The sequence below is a fragment of the Ursus arctos genome, unplaced genomic scaffold (genome assembly GCF_023065955.2).
Source record: "Ursus arctos isolate Adak ecotype North America unplaced genomic scaffold, UrsArc2.0 scaffold_2, whole genome shotgun sequence".
Lineage (NCBI taxonomy): Eukaryota > Metazoa > Chordata > Mammalia > Carnivora > Ursidae > Ursus > Ursus arctos.
This window is the reverse complement of record NW_026622874.1, coordinates 66999544-67021009: the sequence shown is the minus strand read 5'-3', so window position 1 is coordinate 67021009 and position 21466 is coordinate 66999544. Positions and strand designations below refer to the sequence as shown.

Here is a 21466-nt window from a genome sequence, read left to right as displayed (position 1 = left end):
GAGACAGCAGGAACACCTGCTTCAGGACACTCCACTGAGCATGGGAAGAGGTAGCTGAGAGCTCCAAGAGCCATCTTCTACCCCACTGCCAATGGCAAGAGCAGAAAGCCTGAGCGGGCAAGAGCTGGGATAGCGGGCAGCCCGGAGAAGGGCACAGGAGACTGAGCGCAAAGGTGGCTCCATCTCAGCCGGGCTGAGCGTCACATGGGTGTTCACGTTCACACAAGCTCATGAAGTACACGCCAGGTGCCTCGGCGCCACCTCCCCCCAGCAGTGTAAGTGACGCGGGATAAACCCTGAAACGAGCAGTTCTACTGGGACTTCAGACTCCAGTCCCCACCCAGGTGTGCTACGGAGAGCCCACCTGTGCCCTGCTGCGCCCTCCAGACACTCACCAAACAAGCTGCTGAGCGACGAGTCTGTGGGGTCGCTGGGGCACCACTGGGGGTCATGGGTCGGGGAGGCGATCCAGTCGGGCTGGGGGCTGCTGGATGGGGAGGGAAGACTCTTGGAGCTGTCACTGCCATTCAGTTTTGCTGGAGAAAGAGGGACTCCCTCACCTGTCAACCAAAGGACTGGATCAGAGATGCCGTGGTGGGTGAACGGCACTGCGCTTCCCCCACCTGACACCCAGAAATCAGCAGAGCAGCCCAGCACTGGACGTGTAGACCCCACGGGCCTGCAGGGGGCCTGTGGCCACAGGGGCCAGGTGCCCATCTTAGGGAACCGCATGCCAACCTCAGTTACAGTGGCCGCAACTATGCCAATGGGGCCAGACCCTATGTAGAGAGCCACCCCCAACGCTCTCGCTGGTGCCGACACCAGCCACACCAGTGCACACGTCTCCACGTCACCAAGAGAAGTAAGCCGCAAGGCTGAGAGCTAAATTCTCTGCAAATCCACAGCCTGAGGCACACCAGCAAGTGCCATCCCAGAGAGCCCACGAGGCCAATATCCCTATAGGTCCCAGTCCACCCCCCTCCTAGAACCCACAAAGCCTCAAGCTGGGCACCCAGATTCAGAGCCAACCAGGAAAAGGCCCCATCTGAGCCTTGGGCTGCAGAGGCCTGGTGGGCCTGCTCTCTGTCCTCGAGGCCATGAAGAGCCACGTCACCCATCTGCTCCTTCTCTGCTGGGGCTACCCCCCGCCACACAGATGGCAGGCGCCCCACACTCAAGAGGGAACACTGGATGGACAGGGGTGTGCCCAGCAAGTGTGCAGACACCCCAGGGGTAAGTCAGGACCCCATGCGCCCTCACCGTACTGGCCGGAGCTGATGGCAATCTCAATGATGGAGTCGCTAATGTGCGTGGCAGGCTCGCCCTGCGAGAGCACGTCCTCAGGCGGCCCAGGCAGGGAGATGTCCAGCAGTGCAGAGACGTTGGGTGGGGACAGGCGGCTGCTGGAGCCCTCCGGTGCAGGCAGGGGTGCTGGGAGCCCATTGTGGAGAGGAGCCTTGGACAGCTCGGATAAGGAGAGCACAGGTGAGCCCTGGGTGGGGGGACACACCAGATGATGAGGAACACAGCAGTGACTGAGTGACAGGTGATTCGACAGAGAAATGAGGACACCAGCATCCACCTCTTCCTTCTCTGCAAGATATACACGCAGTGGATTTGTTTCTCCTAAAACTACTCTACCAATGGCAGCCTTGGAGGGCCAGGCCGAGGGGGCTGTGCCCGAAGTGGCCAGTGGCCGAGGGGGCCTGGCCCTGCTTCCACGGCCAGCAGGACAGCTCATCATCTGGGCAGGGAGCAGTATCGGCTGACGACCTCCACCCCTCTGGCCCCACACACCTGGTCCTTCCAGGAGCGCGTCTGAAACAGGCTGCCTTGCAGAGGGGAAGGAAGCCTCAGATGGGAGCTACGTGTTCATCTGTCTAGGCCAGGTGAGTGAAGGACAGCGCCGCCAGGCCTCAAGGGCTGTCTGTGCGCTCTTATCACAACCTGGCGGTCCAGGGGAGAGAGGCTAGGGCCACGGAAAGACCACGGGGGTGGGAGGCCTGGCGTGCAGGGGGTCCTGGGGCAGCTACGCTCTCTATAGCCAACAGCACACTCTACCTGGAAACCGTCCGTCACTGGCTCCTGCTCAGGCCTCGAGGGGACACTGATGAACGGGTCGCTTGTGCCCTACAACAACACCAGGAAGGTCGTGAGCCCCCCGCCCATGGGCTCCTAGCAGCCAGACGGACAGGAGACTACTGCTGTCGAGACAGAGTCATCAAGTCTCCACCTGAGGCTGTCAATTCAAAGAGCAACCCCAGTCCCAGCAGAGCCTGAGCAGGGGGGGGCCGGGGGGGGGGTCAGAGGTGTGCCAGTCAAGGAGGCATGAGGCGTACGGCCAGCCGGTATGGCCAAACCTACTTCTCAAACTGAATGACGGATGCAGACAGACAGAGCTCCATGTCTGTCTCAGCTCTGGATTCGCCAGCATCACAGCAAGCCTGTCCCACTGCATCCATCTGTGGCTCTCCCTCGAGGCCACACGGCACTCACCCATGCCACAGCCTCCCTGGTTCAGGCACTCTCCTAGAGCCTCTCAGGGCCCATTACCTCCTCAGGCAGAACTGGAGTCAGCATGACCTCAGTCCCAAGGCCTTGGCGCCCACCCCTCTGGAAAGTGACTGACCTGTCCCAGAAGCTGGTGGTGATGCAGAAAAGCCTTTCTCAACATACTCACCCCAACACTGGGGATGGAATCTCCATTCTGGTGGGTGCTGGTGGAGTCCTGACCTGAGACGGTGGGGGTCACTTCATCTGAAGACAGTGGAGAGATGCCAGACAAACCCTCAGCGTCCAAGACAGGGAGGGGGCTCCCGGGGATGATGCCAGCACTTTTAGCTGCTAAGTCGATAGCACCTGGCAGCAAAAAGGACATGTTAACCTCAGCTCCAGGGAGACCCTCCCTCACACATTTCCAAGCAAGGGAAAAGGCTCTTGTGTTCTCCCTAAACGGTAATGAGACACACGGCTTGGAGGAGAAGAGAACAGGAACCTCACTCGGTACCCTCTCGTGGTGTCTGTCACGCTGGACAGAAACTTACTGGCCAGGTGGCCTGTGGCCTGGGGTGGAAGGGCCTTGGGCACAATTGGCCGAGACAGGGCTGCTTTGGTCAGGGAAGACTGTATGGGCCGGAATGAGCCTCTCCCTGCGGGGAAAGAACAGAACAACAGAGGCGGACACATCAGCGCGCACCCTCTGAACGCACAAACGGGGGCGTGGAGTGTCTCCTTCAAAGTCACAGTCACAGGAGCTGAGCCACGTTGGAAACACTGAATTTCCCAAACACTCGCCGACCTGGGGAAGTCACAGGTCAGACAGGCCCTGGCGAGGAGAAAGTCCCGCCCCCGGGACACAGCACCACCACATCTCCTGGGGCTGCCAAAGGCCGCAGTCCGCATGCCACCCTGTGGGGGGCCTTGACGGGGGGGGGGGGGGGGGGACGTGCGCCTGACCTCAACAGCAGGCGGAGGCAGGCAGAGCCGCCAGTCCCACACCACGGCTCTGCCTCTGCCACTGGGCGCCCCCGCCAGACTTTCTGCAGCCGAGAGTGAGTGCGAGGAGAAGTCGTCGACGCTCACAGGGCATACACTGGGACTTACATGGTGAGTCGGCACGCGTCAGCACGGCCCGCGGCCCGCTGTGTAAGACCACGTACTTCCAAGAGCCGGGGCCCCTCCCGCACCGCAGACCTGCCCGCACGCCACCACCCACCAGGCGTCCACGCCTGCTCCTCCGTGGCCCCAGTGCAGCACACTCAGGCTTTGTGGACAGAAGGGACAAAGGGATACTCGGGATCCTGTAGAGAGCCAAGGACAGCAAGTCCTGCCGTTTCTGAAGAGGGGGCTACGCATAGGAAAGGCGTGAGCAATTACTCGAGGAGCCCGAGTGCTTACCAGTCACGGAGGAATTGGACAGGATGGAAAAGGAACAGACGTTGTGGGACTGGTGCTCAGACGGTCGAGGAAGCAGCGTTCTCTGTGGAGAGAAGCGTGCCCATAATCAGACGATGGACAGACCCCAGCACCAGCAACCACTCAGAAAACTGCTGATGGGCCATAAGGACATTCCAGGTGAGAGGGATCCAAGTGTGTCCCCATGGGGGCTCTGACTGGAGGGCTGATGACACAAGGGCCCCGGGGCACACTGAGGACTGTTGTGCCCGCGGACCCCGAGCCCCTGAACACTGGGCCTCTCAGAAAGGCACCCAGAGGAGCCAACCCTCCGCAGGGAACGTTGGAGGGATGCCAGGATGGCCCAGTGCTGACCAGAAGGGCCTCCCAGTGCTGTACATGTGTTATGAGCACTGGGCACGGACTCTTACGAGACACACCCCCAGATCTGGGGCCCCTCGCGCTTGTGGCAAAGGAAATAAAGTGGCTCCTGGCAACACAGACGTGCTGAGGGTGTGAGGCACTCTGCCCCACCACTGGTACAGTGCCCACCCTCCCTCCTTGCTCTTCAGCCTCCGTCTCCTGGTTCTGAGTCATGCAGGGCCAGTGTGGCGGCTGCCACCTCGCACAGCATTATGGGAACTGCTGAACCGGTCGTAGAAATAAAACATTAACAGAAGGTATCTGCCTCATCATGACACACTCCCGGCTCTGGGTGCAAGGTGCATTCTCTGCTAACGTGCAAAGGATGTCCCCTTGCCCCTCGGTGTCAGCACAGAGGAGAGAGGAGGGGGTGCTACTGGGGTCGCCAATGACACGGAGGGCCAGCAGGTCTGTTCCAGCGCCAGGAGGCAGCAGGGTGACCTGATCACATGGCAAGGAGCCGCAGAGGCCACGTGCTGGCTTTGCGGCAGACGTGCACTGTCCGGAAGGGCAGCAGGAAGCACGAGGCTCTGCCGTGGCCCTGCTGCTTCGCCTTACTGGCGGGAAAGCAGCCTGCACAGAAGGGAAATGAAGGGCCGTGGCTGTGTGCCCATGACACTTTCTATCAAAACAGTAAACGCAGAAGACCACATACTGCGTGTGGTTCCATTTGCATGAATCCCCAGAGACAGAGCGTGAATAGAGACAGTGCTTGCCCCGGGCTGGAGGGAGGGGCACCTGAGAGACGAAGTGTTCTGGGGTCAGACAGCAGGGATGGCTGGCCGACCTGCAAGCCCTTCAGACCTTTGGGCTGCGTGACTCACGCCTGGGTAACGAAGCTGCTACAAAGCTAAATGAACACTGCCCCGGCCGCCTGGCTCTCGACCCTGGACCGAGGGCCACAGAACTGCTGGCCGGGGGGCACGTCCAGGGGGACGATTCACGCACTTTACCAAACGTGCCCGTGTGGACTCCGCTGCGCCCACGCACACCACACCTGGACCCAGAACACAGCAGTGCCCGCACCCGCAGGGCACGTGTCCCAGACCCCCATGGATGCCTCAAACTGCAGATGACACCAACCCTACACACACTTATGTTAGCGAGGTCAGAGACGCAGGTACGTGACGTGGCGCGAGGCTACTGCTGACCCTCTGACGATGTGTCAGGAGAATCACTTGCTTCCTGCTGACCTCGGCTACAAACCAGGGGAAGCAGAGCCGAGGATCAGGGGGGACTGCCGTGCGGTGTGCCGCCTGAGACCTGCCATGCAATCTCCCCTTGCTACGTAGATTTACCTCAAGAAAAGAAGAGATTTCGAAGAGACCAACAGGACAAACACACACCTTTACATTTAAGGCAAACAACACACGTCCATACATTTCTAGGCTCACAGCCGTTACAGAGCTCCCGTCTCGCCCGCACTCACGGGCCTCTCGCTCTGGCTGTGCCCTCGGGTCTGCACACAGCTTCCACGGGCCCCCGGCCTTCCCTGCTGTGGGCTCAGGACAGTCTGGACTCTGGCCGCTCCACCTACCCTGTCGACTGCCTCTGCTGGCTACTGATGTATAAATAGGGGCTCCGAGAGTCCTCGAAAATATCCTAACCCGGGACACGTGGGACTTGAATCCCCAGCACTTCCTGTCTTTTTTACAAGCGGTTTTCATGCTGTGCAAAGAGTATCTTTATTTCAGGGAACAGTCGGGGCCCCGTTACTACTCTGTCTGTCCTAAGCATCAGAAGGAAAGAGGGGCAGGGGTCTCCCTGCCTCACACACGCACGCGGGCGCCCTGACCTGGACCACCAGTGGCTTCCGCAGGTGCCGGTTCCGCAACTTCCTGGGCTTCGGCAGGAAGAAATCCGACTGCATCTGTAAGGAGACGGTGTGGGTGTGAGAGTGCGCCCCCAGATGCAGGCGCCCCCCGCCGGCCGTGTGGCACCCCCCCACTTACGCTGATGGAGTTCAGGTGCTGACGGAAAGTCAGTTCTGTGTCTTTACTGGGAGAGTAGAGCTTCCCGTGGCGGCTGTTGGGCGGCAGGGTAGTCGGGACAGCAAAAAGGCCACCGTCTGAGTCACTGCTGCCTGTGCTGGAAGGGCCCGCCACCAACAGGGGTCTGGGCGGGTTTCTCAGACCTAGAAGCCAAGGGACAGCAGACACGCCCACTCACCGGGCAGCACCACCAGCACGAAAGGAGCGCTCTCTCCAGAAGAAAATTGGAAAGGAATACATGACAACTGACTCCATTTGCTTGAAAGGCATTTCCTAGACTTCAGACCCCAAAACCTGCCTTCCTGTCTTTCTCCCTGAAACTCTAGTTCCCACCGTGAGTGAATCAGGCTCTCATGATAGCACAGTGGCACTTCGCCACTTTGATCCCCAGTGGGAAGGGCAGACAGGCCTGCAAGGACATGTGAGAGCTGGAAGAACGTTCCAGATCATCTAGCATAAACCAGAGATCAGCAAGCTTTCTCTGTAAAGGGCCAGAGCGTAAATGCCTGGCTTGGGGGGCCTTCCAGACCCTGCTGCCCTAGGCTCTGCTGCTGGGGTGTGGCCGTCTTGATGACAAGCAGACTATGGGCTGCGGTCAGCCGGTTCCCACTCCAGATCTCTGTTGTACCAAAGACAACCCAGAGATAAAGGACAGAAAATGTTTATTTAGGAACCGCTGTTCCGAGACTGACAACTGTCTTCACGCTCTCAATCCATGTAGGGATGGGCCCCCTTTCCTTAGTTTTCATTTGCAAATCCGTTAATTTAAGCTCAGGCCCTCTGAGCACCAGTCTGGACTCTGACACTGCAAGTGTCTTAGTCTAGAAACATTCTCCATTCGGAGCGAGGGCGGTGAAGACCGCACAGAATTATGACACTGTGCAAACAGAGTGGAAGGCAGGAAAGAGTACAGCATCCAGCCGCTCGCCGGCCTTGGCGACCTGAGCCTTGACCTGCAGACACCCAACCGGGCTCCGTCACCCCGGAGGCCACCACACAGTGCTCTCACTCCACAGGCAGGCTACCCACAGCACGGTCAGAGACGTGTAAAACTGGTGACAGGCTCAGAACAGAAAATAACCCGGGGCGCCTGGGTGGCTAGTCTTGATTTTGGCTCAAGTCACGATCTGGGGGTCCTGGGATCGAGGCCCATGCTGGGCCTCATGCTGGAACCTGCTTGAGAGCCTCTCTCCCTCTCCATCTGCCCCTCCTGCTCATGCTCTCATTCTCTTTCAAATAAATACATAGATCTTAAAAAAAAAAAAAGAAAGAAAGAAAAAAGAAAATAACCCTAGAAACGGTTAACACACAGGACATTACGTCTATTCAGCCAATACGTGACTGCACCTGCGCGGCTCAGACTAAAAACAGACGCGGGACTGCGTCTCGCATGAGGCACGCGGCCCTGACACAGAGACGCCTGCCGGTGCAGGATGCTCAAGGTGTCCAGGACGACCAGGGTCCCGCAGTGAGAGCTCGCACCCACGGGGATGGTAACAAAGCCCTTCCCGCCTGGCGTAAAGGCCTCCGGGGCCTGGGACACGAAGGACGTGCCAGTCCTCAACCCCTGTCGTCTCAGGTCCCAGATAACCCAAGGAATGACCCTGCAGGGAAGGGACTCCCCAGATACAACTTGGACAGAGGACCAACAGCGCAGACCAGCAGGTCAGCCCACCTTTCCTTCCAAGACTGCGTGGAACGGCTGGGGACTCCCTTACCTGAGCGCTTAGCACTTCAAACGTCAAAGGAAAGAGTCCCTTCTCAGGCTTTCAGCCAACGACTCAGCATGCTATGGAGGCTTTCACTGACCTCACAGGGATCCCCCAAAGTGACCAAACTGGCAAGGGCCACCCCATGTTTCCCAATGGCTCCAGCAACCCAGGACCCAGAGCCTTATGTGACAGGCCCGGTGCTCACCCTCCCTGCGAGAGATGGGGATTTCTGTTCCGACACAACATTGGCAAGACGGCGAGCCAGTGAGCGGGGCCAGGCGTCAGGCATCCTGTGCCCTGAGCTCCGCCACAGCCCCCACACCCAGGAAGACAGGCGGGATGGCCAAGCCTCACCTGAGGAGCAAGGCGCGGAGCTGGGAGAGAAGGTCTTGCTGCTGCGGAGGGCAGACTGGCTGCGTGGGCAGCGGGGACTCCGGGAGCTGACGGTCACCACCTTCCCTGGGGGCGTAGCTGACTGCTCCTCCTGGGCGGGCCTCACTGAGGCCGTGGAGCTGCCGTTCCCTTCTGGAGCCTGGGACAGAAATGGCCGCAACAAAAGCCGAACTCAGCCTGCGAATGACGGTTCCGGGCGGTGGGCCCAGAGCTGGAGGCATGAGGAGCTCCAATGGGCTCAGAGATCACATTCCCCCTGTGGCAAAGGTCAGTGTCCCTGACATCACTTGGTAGATGCCACCTTTAACCTCTGGGCAACAACTGTTCTCCCTCCTGGCTTCGCTGCCTGTAGGTGGCACGGACAGGCAACCCCATCGCATGGTGAAGCGGGCAGGGACGCGTGAAGGCAGCTGCTCTCCCGCCAGCCTGAGAGGCGCTCCTGCCACCAGAAGGGCCGCTGCAGGGTGGGGACACCAACTCGTCTTTTTAAACAGCCTGCCCAAGAGAACCACGGTGCCCTCTCCTGACTGTGATTCAGAGAAAGGAAACACAGATTCAATTTCTAGAATTAAACACATTCACAGCCAAAGGGCCCTCTGCTGAGTCAGAATGCTGAGGTTCTGCAAGCCCAGGCTCAGGCTGCGGCTCAAGGCCAGGGTCCCCACCGCAGAGACACCCCTTCCACCCCACCTCTGTCCTCACCCCGGAGACCCCCTCCTCAATCCCCCCAGCACTCACTCTCTGGGCCCACCAGGGCCCACCTTCCTGTGAATTAGGGAACCCCCTTCCTCTGTTTTTGGTGCAACCTTGCCTGTTGCTCGTCCAGTGCTCAATCTTGACCTACCTTTTCCTTTCCGTGGGACCCCTGTCCACTCCTCACCTGCTCTGTCCCCTCCTACTTAGCTTATTCACTCTCACCATCCAAGCACCCCCCTGCATGCCCAGCAACCTCTTGCCAAGGTCCCGCTTGGCCAGAGGCCTGGGTGTGGGCCGCACTGGCTCAGCAGTGCCCCACCACGCGGGGGACCCTCAGGACCAGCCAGCCCGGGCCTCTACCCAGTGGTTCTCACAACTGAGCTGCATCACAGTCAGTGGGGGGGAGAGGGGGTCCCCTACAGTCTCTGGGCCCACAAAACGTGCATCTGTCACAAGTTCCCAGGTGATGCAGAGGCTGCTGCTGGGGCCCCACTCCGGGGCATGGCTCTGAGTACACTGCTCTGAATTCTCTGCAGGATTCCCAAGCTGTCCCGCCCTCCCCTCCCAGTCAAAGCCAAGGCCAGCGCCTGCGTCCCCTACTGCCCCAGGCTCCTCGGGAGCTGGCCTCACTTGGCCCCCTTCCCCAGGGCGCTAGACATGCTCCTGTCCCTCCAGTCTCTGCTCCTCCAGGAGCCTCACTCTAGAATGTTTTCTAAACTCATCATCTCTGTCCGTTCGCTCCAATGCTGCCCACACCTGCCCGCTGGGCACCAGCCCCCACAGCACTAAATCTAAAGGCCACTGTTCACCCTTGGGCCTCTGCAGTTTCCTCCCAGGTCCCACCACCCCGTGAGAGCCCTCTCCCTCACGGCACTGACTCAGGCACGACCCTGTGTTCTCTACCAAGGGCCCTCTCTGTGGCATAGGCAGTGCAGGGATGCGGCCAGGAAGAGAGTGGAGGAGCCATGCAGGGGGCACACTGAGGGCTTTCTGTCCAGGAGAAGTGGTAGCTGTGCTGTGCAGATGTGACTGGGCACTCATGGGCCCAGGGGGTCCCCACAGCCCATTCTGCCCCCAAGCTCCGCTCCCTTGGCCGCTGCTCCTGAAACTGGTGCACCCCCAAGTTCCCACGCACTAAGCCCACACGGCAGCTCAGGAGCCCCTGCTTCAGACTCCGTTCTCTTGAATCCAGGAAAGCCCGCTGGACTTATGCTCGTTGGTGGCATCCTCCACCCTGTTTCTGCGAACCAGATGCCCCAGAAGGGGGTCATGGCCCCTCCCCAGGCTGAGGGACCATACCCCACGGAGCCCCCCAAGGAGCCCCAGAGCCCTTCACCCAGGCCCTGGGTGCTGTCCCGGCACCCCGTCTGTCCCCTCCCCACTCCCTCCTCAGAAGCCGTGCCACGTCCTCCCAGTATGTAAACACAAACGACCCTGCCATTCCCTCCGCTGGGAGCTGCAAGGTTCCTGCCTGGCTCCTGGCCACGGCTACGGCATCTACACACGCTGTCCCCTGGCCAGCAGGGGAGGGCTTAGCGTCATCACCGAAACCTGACAAGGAACGGCTTCTTTGGTCACTGTCGTCTTTGGAGCCTCGTGTGAGCCACGCAGGACAGGACCCGTGCCTGCCGCGAACTGGAGCCCTCTTGACAAAGCCCAGCCCGAGGAAAGGAGACGTGGCCCGCCCGGACACCTGGGTCCCCGCCTCCTTCCCCCCCGCGGTGCCCTCGGGCTGTGCCTCGACCCCCACTCACCAGCCTGGGGTTGACCTCAGTGGAGATGAGCCTCAGCAGGCAGCTGAGGAGGCGCTGCTTGTGGAAGGTGGGGGGCGGGGGGCCGGTGTGGGGGCCCTGGGCCTGCCCGCCGGGGGCCTGGCCCTCAGGGCCCAGCACAGCAAGCCAGTCATACTCCAGCTGCAGCTTGCTCGGCTTGCCCATCATGAGGTAGACTTCGGCCAGCGTAAGGCTTTCAGAGGTCTGCAGGTTCCAGCCCTCCTCGCGGAGCTGCTGGGCCAGCCGACTGGCAGGGACATCCTTCGGAGGCTTGGCGGCAGGCTGTCCCTGAGGCGGGGGATCCGAGGGGTTCACCTTCTCCTGGGGCTCCTCTGCAAGGGCATCTGCTGAGTCTTTAGTGCAAACATCTGGCTGGAGCCCGGGGCTGGGCTGAGGCTCTGGACCCGGTGGGGCACGCACAGGGGATGGCGCCCCAGCCTGGGCAAGGTCAGCCACCTCCGCACTGCTTGGGACGCGAGTCTCTGGGGAGGCGCACCCTGAGGGCCGCAAGTCTGCACAGCGGCACTGCTCGGGGATGATGAGGTCCTGACAGGACTTCATGTAGCGTGGGAAGGGGTCAAGGAGGGAGAGCTCATCCTCCAGCTCTGGGAGCTGGCCGCAGGCGCACATCGCATCCGCAGGCTCTCGGGCGGGGCCATCCCTGCCCTCCGCGGGCGTGGCCATGGGGGTCTTCTCAAGCCGTCCCCCAGCATCTTGGAGCCCAGGGGGTAGCCTGTCAGGAGTGTCTAGGCTGCTGAGGCTCGGGGCGGCCCCCTCCCCAGGAGCACTTTCAGGAGAACTCTCTCCCGAGCTCTGTGAGGCATCGGTGGAAGGAGGGGGACGTCCCGGGCCCTTGCCCTCGGCGCTGCCCCGTGGGCACTTCACCTGGCCCCTGGCCGTGCCCTGGCCACTCTGGATGCCCAGGATCTGGGCTGGAGGCAATGTGTGGGTGTCCTTGGAGCTCTGCTTGCACCGGCCACCCTCCTGCCAGTGCACCGTGCAGAAGGCTTTGGAGTGCACAACACGGGCCACTCCCGGCAGCGGCGTTAACGTGCAGCTCTCTCCCGGAAACAGGTGCAGTGCCACCTTCTCCTGCAACGGCTCCGTGAGCGAGTGCTGCAGCTGCCGGTCCTCCAGCGTCTTCCGCTGAGAGCACGGTCAAGGAGCAGCCACGGGACCAGACCCCGCTGTGTGCTGCCGGGCCGCAGAAAGAGCGCGAGCCGGGCATTTCCTCCTTTACCAATGACAGACCCAATGGGCACCCTCCCGGTGGGGATGGCAGGCTGGCAGGCGGCCAAGGACACAAGAAGCCTGGGGCCGTGTCCTTTCTTGTTTTACTCAACCTGCTGGCAGTGATGCTCTGCGTGCCCCCCAACCCTGCCACGGAGGCCAGATGGTGGCCACGTGCAGAGCAGACAGTAGGAAGGGGCTTGCACACGAACCCCAGAAGACGAGGGACTGTGGTTTAGTTCCCGTTCTGCACCCCCCACGGGGCCCTCTGCACTCTCAGGACGGAGACGTGAGACCGCGTCCTCATGCAGCAGGTGCTGCAGAGTACGGGCGACGCCGCGTTAGCAGGAAAAGGATACAATCCGCACTTCATGGAGCGCCCACTTCTGTTTCAAGAACTCAATGAGGCTGGAGACCTTCCGGTGGAGCTCCACAATCATCCTACAGAGAAACCACAGGCAGGACAAGGCGCTGTTACGCAGGAAGGGAACCTTCTGAGGAATACGAGGCTGCGGCGGCAAGACGAGATGAGGCCACGGACTGTGGAAGGGGCATCAAAGGAGGGGCCGGAGGCACGGTGCCCCCGCAGGGCCACTGACTCCTTTTCCTAAAAATTAGCCCTTTAAATTGAGAGAACTACAGATTCACGTGAAGCTGTAAGAAAAAAAGAGAGCTCCCATGTGCCCTTTACAGGTCATACTAGATCTCCCCCGGGATACAGACCGTGGCACAACCCACCACCCTATTCTATTAGCACACTTTGGGTCCAGGAAGGTGGACCTCACCAGCCTGAACGCCAAGAGAATTTAAATCCATGTGGAAGCAAAAAGTCCTGACACAGATGAACTGTCACGCTCGGCAAGCGCGGCCAGACAGCAGACCGCAAGCTGCACTGTTCCCTCTACGAGAACTGTGAACAACCAGCATATCTGACCGGTGGCAGAGGCTGGGGGGTGGGGAGTGAAGGTGTAGTGGGTACAAGACGTTAGGGTAATGAACTGTTCTGGAGCCAGATAGCAGGGAAAATCCTACAATGCCGTGTGAAGGTACTCAGTGCCCTGAGTAGGACACCTTAAAATAACTGACGGTTAATTGCAGGTTATAAGAATTTTATCTCAATCAAAAAAGAGGTCTAACGTCTAAATGAAAAACAGTCCACACTCACAGTGGGGCCCTGTGTCTACGTCAGGCACAAATCTTTAGGGAGATGGTAAGACAGCAGTGGGAGGGGTCTTGAGGGGGAAGACGAGGGAAAGAATCTGTCGCCATCAACCTGCTAACCATGACATCTTTTTGTCTCCTGTGCTTGGCCTGAGAGCACCTGCCAGGCGTGGAACTCCAGCTCGACACTCCCAGGACTCAGGTCTGAGGGCTGCCACGACAGTGCGTCCCTCCCCCCCCCTCCCCAATGTGGTATCGGCGCCCCGGGGGAGCCGCACCTCTCCCCGGAGATGCCGAAGGCCACATTACCTGAGCCTCGGGTTCTGGGCCAGGCTCTGCACGCGGGCCCAGGCATGGTTGTTCCTTGGCTGCAGCTCAACTGGGACCTTCAGGGGCAGGCGCACTGGCTTCTGGTCCTCTTCGTCGCTCAAGCCTGTGACAGGAAGGGGCCGTGAGAGCCTGGCACACGTGAACCTCGTTGCAAAACGCCACGTGCTTGGCCACACAACTAAAAGAACCAACGAGGAGCTCTGGGCAGACAGCCCTGTGAGTGAAAGCAAGGCCAGCAGAGAAGGCCGCAAAGATTCGTGCTCTGAAGGAGGGATGCCAACATGGCCACGTGTGTATCTGCAAGCCAGAGCCACGGACCAGGCCACAAGAGGCCACACGAGACCTGTTGGTGACACTGGCGAACACTTTGAACAGGCTGTGGCTTCTGAGCTAAACTTGATTTCCTAAGGGGACACACTGCTGTGACCCAGAGTTTCGAGTCCAGGTGCTGCCCATGGGCAGGAGCGGATGAAACAGACACAGAGCCACTGGGAGAGAACACCTCCAGCCCGGCCTGCTCATTGCCACAGGGAGCAGCCCCACATCCGTGGTCACCTACCTTCCGGGTCACAGAGCTTCTTCAGCGCACGGCACATGGGTGCCTTGATCCGCAGGTTTCTCCCTTTGTAGCGCACGGTGGTGGCCCTGCAAAGGGTTGTAGGGAACCAGTGAGGCCTTTAAGTGAACGGCCGCCCCCCAACTAGCACATACGGAAGGGCCAGTGAGAGCTTGGACAGATGAGGGCCCTGGCTGAAGGTCCTCACGAAGCTCCTGGGGTCCCAGGCCGCTGCACACGGGGAGACCACACCATGATTTTGGAGGTCCCACTATCTTCCCGCCCATGCCTCACACTGCAAAGAGGCTGCCTGCCCTTCACAGGAGCGTGCCCGCCCCCCGGCCTGGCAGGTGGCAGAGCACCAGCTGTGGTCCATCCCCTGGAAAGCTCACTGTGCAGGAGCCCCAGCAGACGTCACCTGCACGCCCCTCTCTCCTCCTCCTCGGGGTCCCTCGAGAGCAGAAGGTCTGAGCCCTCCTCAAGGCAGCCACTACTCCCCGTCAGCAATGCTCTGTGGTCCCTCTGCCAGCCACAGCAGCAGGGCCCAAGGGATTAGGAGCCATCACAGCCCACAGACACAGGGCGCCCCTCCCTCAAGCTCTCGGAACAGACCTCAGGCACACCCCAAATCTGCCACAGCTGGGGAGAACGCTGTGTGAACACCGCCATGGCAAGAACTTAAATAACGTTAGAATGACACAAACTAAAGAATTTCCCTGTACCTGATGAACAGAACACTAGAAAAAGCCCCTTTCAAAAACACACTCGTGAAGCTCTGGATACACTCAAGAAAGGCTGGCTGTGTCAAAACACGACAGTGAAGTCAAGACAACTCTGGAAGACTGGGGGACCCCAAGGGACTGCTTTGAGCAGGAAGTCAGGAACGGTGCAGCCAGGCTAGCGCTTTGGGTACAAAATCACCGCGGAACCCCGAGAAGTCACAGGAAAAGCTCTGGCCAGCTCCCCAGTGGCTAGTGAACAACGGAAATTTATATCCTCTAAAAGGGTCTAGTATATTGCATATTGCTTTTATGACTCTGTTTTAACCCATTTTTTGAATGCTGTGACCCCTCCAGGAGAGAGCTGCTCTGTCCTGGCCATTTTGTTTCTAAGAAAACCTCAGTGAAAAAGTTACAGAATGCATGTGGTATGATACCAAGCTTGTGAAAAAAATAATATAATTCTATCTGTACACGTTTAAATTTGCATCTGTACGTTTATGCACATAAATTCCCTTAGAGGAAAATTCAGAGACACACATGACATTTGTGTCCATGGTTACTTCTGGAGGTGAGCGGGGACAAGGTGGCTGGGGTCTCCTTGTGTGAAGGTTAGGGTTTGTACCACTGGACGTTTGCTGAAGACGTCACAGGGCTGCAGGAAACATCAGTCTGAAACACCACTGCCTAAAACCGGAGAGCACAGTGCCCACAACAGTCTGCAGTGGGCACCAGCCCCGGGCGCCGTCCGAGCCCTGGGCGCGTGCACGTCCTGGAGGAGCCAGCCAGCCTTGGGCCGTCCCAGACGCAGCTTCCACCTCTGAGGAGACAAAGCCGCACAACCCGCCTCCTTGGAAGGGAGATAGTGCTCCCCCTGGACAGTGGATTTCACCATGGCCCCCGGAGGGCGTTTAGAAGGCCAAGAGGGAGGTGCGACGCAGGGAAGGACTAGGCTGAGGGAGCCCATCTCACAGGATTCCAGCACCAAAGCCTCCATGGCAGCGGCCCCTCCACGCACCCACCCGAGTACCAGCTGAGCCCCTTCTGTGCCGGAAATCAGACATGGGCACCATGAGCGGTGCTGAGGTGTGGGCAGGCTGAGCCCAGGAAGCCCGCTCCCCACCACTATGTCAGGCGGCGTGGCTCAGAGGATGGAGTCCGCGTGGACATGCACCTCGCTCTACTGCGAGCAAACACTCGAGATGTTGTCACCCGGACACCGGGGAAACAGAGGCAGCTAAGTGCTGTGTGGGTGTGCGAAAGGTGGACTCGGTCCCAGCAGGTCTCCGGCAACAGCTCTAGGGCTGGGGGGCCTCTCTGCCCATCACTTCTTGTTGTATCTGCACCAAACCAACAACACAGAGCCAGGGGGTGGGGGGAGCCCAGGCCGCACCACGGGGCACCTGTGTTTGTGATAATTACATTTACCGTTAAACTGCTCTTTTGTGACTTCCTTTTTTTTTTTTTTTTTTAAAGTGAAATTGAGCAGCTCCTTTTGTATAACCAGAAAACATCCTGAGATCACAATCCCTTTTCTTTTCTCTCAAATGGAAGTCCTATGAGTGTCCTGAGGCTAGAGCCTGCCGAGGGAAAGCCCTGCTCACACTTACGGAGAGAAGGCCTCGTGGGCATGGCCACAGTCCCGGATGTGGTCCGTGCCCCCTGTCCTCAAGCCCGCCCTGGAGCTGAGCCATGGCAGGACCACTAGGCCAGGTGCCCCCAGCGCACGCAGAAGGCTCACACTTTGACCTCTAACCGAGGGTCACACAGAGGACTCCACGCAACACCCCCCCCCCCACTATTGCTGCTTTGACAAAATAGGCAACAGGCTAGTTCCTCTATGTGCATGGGAGTCTAGCTTTCCTTTCTGCTATGAGATTTCTTTTTTCCTTTCTGCGAAGTCACGTGACAAGCCCAGTAAGCATGTGCTAACTCTGTGCTGCTGGCCTGTGACCGTCATAGTGAGAGGTGACCTCAGGGCTCTCCTCGGTCTGTCTGCTCCTGAGTCCTACAGCTCTACACAAAAGGACATTCGCAGTTCACGGAGAAAGGTCTGCATGAGAAGGACGGACGGGACGTTAGCTCAATCGGTACTCCACAGCCTTAAATAAAGGAGCCGTCTTCCGCGGGCATCGCACTGACTCCCCCGCCTCTGCCTCACGTTTATGGGCCACTGGCTGTGCTGCTGGAAGCCCAGACACACCCGTCAGTGGAGCAGGAGGGAAACCCGGGGACAGAGGCACACAGCACAGCCCGCTGGCTTCACACGCAGGTGCAAAAGCGCCAGCAGACGAAGGACAGTGCTTTCAACAGATGCCCACGGGCCACAAAAGGGAACCGGAGCATGCGCAGCCGTCGTAGATCCCAGACGGAAACAGCAAACCCTGAACTTGTGCAAGGAGACGCGGAGCAGCACTGTGACTGCGAGCGAACAGAGTTCCTGGAGCTGGCGCTGAAGCACGGCCCGCGAAGACACACGGCAGATGAGGCCCCAGCAGGACTGAGCACCTCCACCCTGCGACAGGCACTGGGAAAGCGGGACAAGCCAGAGACCAGGAGGAAACGCTGACAATCACCTCTCCCACAAAAGCCTTGTGTCTACAGCACAAGAACGTTCTCAACTCAGTGATAAGGAAACGGGCACACGATTTGAGCAGGCTGCTCACCAGAGACAGACAGATGGGCAACAAGCACAAGAAAGATGCTCAGTGTGGCCAGTCACCAGGGAAATGCAGACCGACACCACCAGGAGATACCACATCCCACCCACGAGGGTGGCTCAAAACAGACTGAGCCGCCAGGGTGGAGAGTGTGGGCAGTGACTGGGACTCCCTGGAAAGCCACGGGCAGCTCCCTATGAAGCTGATACACGCTCACCTGCAGATCTGGCCGGGTGACACGGAACGAACACCTGGAGGCGAAGGTTTAGAGTGGCTCCTTCCGTGGAACTGCCTGTGCTCCTCCCTGGGGGCCGGATACACAGACACGGAAGGGCTGCAGCAGGGACGCTACCCTGCAGGACAAGGCATGAGCTACAGACCCGAGGGACAGATCTCATGTGTACAGCACTATGCAGAAGTCGCCAACCTCAGGAGGCCACACACAGTGTAACCCACAAGGACGGCGTTCTGGGAGAGGCAGGGCGCGCAGAGCAGCAGGGGGGCTGCCGCAGCTGGGCGTGGGCAGGGACTGCGAAGGGGCAGCACGAGGGAGTCTGGGGGTGACGGGGCAGCCGTATCTGCATCGTGCACCTCCTCAAACTCAGAACAGGAAGCAAAAGGCCGTGTGTAAAGGCTGTCTGCTGGGTGATGCCCTCTGGGTGACGTTCTGGAAAAGGCATGTATACAGACAGTGCTGGGGAGGAGGGAACGAGTCGGGATAGCGTGGGGACTCCCAGGGCAGGGACACTACCCTGCAGGAGCCTGTAACAGCAGACACAGGACACTGTTCTACCGTCGTTCATGTTTTGTCCTGCCGTGCACACGTATGTACTGAAAGCACCTGCTCGAAACCCGCTGACGGAGAGCGGCCTGTATCACGGATCCCAGACAAGCCCACGGTCGAGCAGGGGAGAAAGGGAAGTTAAAGCAAAACATGACACGCACACGTGCGCGCACGGGACCGCCCTCTGCGACCACCCAGAGGTGGTGCGTGGGAGCACGAACTCCGGCGGCTCCTCCAGCGGTGAATCCAGGTGAAGGGAGACAGCGGCTGTTAACTGGTGTTTCAGCCTTTCTGACACTCGAACTTTTCCATGATTAACTTTTCTGAAAGACTGAGAAAGTGGCCATCTCGCTTCTCGGACACAGAAGAGTTCAGTCAAAGCAGACACAGGAGCTGGCAGCACATGGCGTCCCCGTGCTTCTCCACCTGGGATCTGTGAGGGGCTCCCTGGAGACCCCGATTGGCCAAGCCCCGGTGCCCAGCCCGCAGCCCCACCGGAGCTACGGGCTGGTGCGGGGCCTGACAGGTAAGTGCCCACAGCACCGGAGAGAGTGCTGGGCTGCCCAGTCACACATGAAGGACACGTGACATGCAGACTCTATGGAGGCTCAGGGCCGGGGTGGCATCCGAGCTCACAGCTGGGGGACGAGGAAGAGCCCGACACCCAGGGAAGGGAGAGACTGTCCCAGGTGGGGCAGTGGAGGGCAACGGCAGTCAGAAACCCTGATCCCAGCGAGGGGTGCAGCCTGCCACATGGCTGCGTCTCGGCAACTCTCCCGAGCCCCCCTCCCCCATGACAGACATGACGGGGCCTGGAGGAAGAAGCAGAGAAGTGGGAGCCGAGGGCACCCGGCCTTTGTGCAGGACACTTCTCGAGCCCAGGGCCTCACGAGCTCTGTGCTGGAGCTGGCTCCTAGCTGTCCCGGGTCAGGGTGGTCTCAGGGCCAGCACTGGGGCGGGGGGGGGTTTCCCTCACCCCACAACCCTCCAAGGGCTCCAACACAATTTTGCCACCCAGCAACGACAGCATCCACTCATCATGAGGCCCCAAGACTTAAGCCACAAGTGTTATATTTCTGCTGCCAGAAATAGAGATAAATGCATTTACATAAATAAAGCCCCACAGGGCAAATGCTGTCACAGCAGCTTAAAGCTAATAAAAAAAGAATACCCTCCCACAGCATGGAACTTCCCTCCTCTAACAGGACGGAAGCACACTTGTTAGATACTCAAGTAACAGAAGACAGGTATAAAGAACAGGGGAGGCCCACACGCCTGCTACCCCACAGAGAGCCCTGGTGTGAGGTGAGAGCTACGCACTGAGCCCTGCTGCGGCCACGCGGCCACACGCACGCACACCCTGTCTCACTTCCAAAAATAAGAACAGAGCACCCACACCCCGCCAGGAACCGGGCTTCTCTCTGCGCCGCCCCTTGCCAGCATGAATAATGCTGGGATGTGCACCTTTACAAGGGCACCTCACCATTGGCCTAATGGCTTCCCAGAAGTGGGACCGTGGGGTCAGAGGCCGCGCACACTTACAGCAGATGAGTTACACACTTACACTGCACTCCCGCTGTTTGCAAACACCTCTGCGGACAATGCTCTGAGACCTCTCCACCCACAGTTGTGAAAAACGATACCACTTCCATGTGCCCTCCTCCTTACCCTGAGCCACACGGGTGGCACAAATGGTAATACTTATTCCCCTTCTTGATCGGGGGGTCTGGGGAGCAGGCACACAGGCCCTGCGAGCTCTCCCACAAGGCTGTCACACTCCGGGGCAGCCAGGGAAGGAACTGCGATGTGACTCTGGCTGCAACCCCACAGCTGCGGGTTCGTGTCCGGAGAAAAGACGCCTCCCCACGCTCTCGACCTGGCCGCCCACTGCCAGCCTCGACTCTGATGCTGTAAGGCTGAGGTCACATCTGCCTGGCGCCTTCCTATGTCCCTACACGGCCCTCTTCAGAAGTCCCTGTGCGCAGCCCCCCGCTGAGGGAGAGAGGAGTTATGCTCTCCTCCTTGCAGGCCGGGCATCTACACAAACTGTGGGGAATGTGGCCCGGGAACGCTCTCTCTCTCATCCTCCACGTAGTCACCCGACCGCTGCTCCTATCGTATCCCAATACCACGGTACTAAATATTCAAAGCAAACAGGAGGTATAGACGCTCCTCCTGGATCCTTGCTTTTTCAGAACCACCCTAATGGTCACGTCGCCTCCGGGCTTTACTGTGATGGCTCCTCGCTGAGACCACGGGGACTCAGCGCTGTGTGGGAGCTTACTCATCCCTTTGACCCCCAGCTCAGGGCCTCTCCAATCTCCAGCAGCCCCTACAGCCGACCATCAGGCCACTTTCACACTTACCAACACGCCTTTCCCACACTGGATCAACTCGGAGGCAGACCCACGCATCCTTCCAGAAACCCAGGAGGCCACCTCCTCTCTGTGCTGCCTCTCGCAACGAGACTAACACAAAGCCAAGCAAACTCACGGTTTTTCCATCAGACCAGTCCCTGACGTCCCTGAACACAAAGAACCAGGAATATGGGTTCAGCCAACAAGTTTGGGGCAAGTGAAATAAAAGGGGAAGGAGACTCCCCCAAATTGCATCCAGGGAGAGCGCTCTGCCTCATGGGGCAGCTCTCCCGCTGGCGGGGCAGACGCAAATGCCAGAATCCACTTCCGCCTAGGACCCTCCACCTTCTCTACGAAGTTTCCCCAGAGGCTCGCAAGTCACCCAGAGAGCCCACAAACTCGGCGTCTACCCAAAAGCCGCAGGCCCTGTGTGAGGGTGGGAAGAAGGCAAGACACCGAGGCTGTAACAGGTGAAAGGGGGGGTGGGTGTGGTGACAAGAGGTCACTTGCTCTTCAGCCTGTCCACACACCTCCAGGAGGCTCCACCTGCCAAAGACACCAGAGGCGAAGGCTGCCTGGGGCAAATCACTGCTCTCCTTCACATAGTGCTGATACATGCATCCTAGTTACTACCACATCTGATTCCAAACGGGGGCAGTTCACAGAAATAAACCCCCGGGAACCCAACAGGAGCACGTGTAAGGAAAGACGCTGTGCCAAAGCCAGAGCAGAAACCACACAGCCAGCCCCAGCTGTCCGGAGCTCACGGCTGAGGGCCGGGGGCGTGC

At 59.3% G+C, this 21466-nt stretch overlaps 1 protein-coding gene across 3 annotated transcripts in view; it reads right to left on the bottom strand.

Annotated features, from left to right (window-relative positions):
• Positions 1 to 21466, bottom strand: part of CRAMP1 (cramped chromatin regulator homolog 1) — a 56280-nt gene that overhangs the window by 6897 nt on the left and 27917 nt on the right. For all 3 annotated transcript variants that reach the window (XM_026484938.4, XM_057314827.1, XM_026484937.4), the window contains 13 exons: positions 14162 to 14247; positions 13582 to 13705; positions 12471 to 12552; positions 10864 to 12027; positions 8375 to 8552; positions 6270 to 6451; positions 6113 to 6187; positions 3898 to 3979; positions 3045 to 3149; positions 2681 to 2859; positions 2062 to 2130; positions 1261 to 1492; positions 396 to 560 (listed from right to left, as the gene is read on the bottom strand). In XM_026484938.4, coding sequence (XP_026340723.1) covers positions 396 to 560; positions 1261 to 1492; positions 2062 to 2130; positions 2681 to 2859; positions 3045 to 3149; positions 3898 to 3979; positions 6113 to 6187; positions 6270 to 6451; positions 8375 to 8552; positions 10864 to 12027; positions 12471 to 12552; positions 13582 to 13705; positions 14162 to 14247 — 2723 coding nt within the window. The remainder of the gene's footprint in view (positions 1 to 395; positions 561 to 1260; positions 1493 to 2061; positions 2131 to 2680; positions 2860 to 3044; positions 3150 to 3897; positions 3980 to 6112; positions 6188 to 6269; positions 6452 to 8374; positions 8553 to 10863; positions 12028 to 12470; positions 12553 to 13581; positions 13706 to 14161; positions 14248 to 21466) is intronic.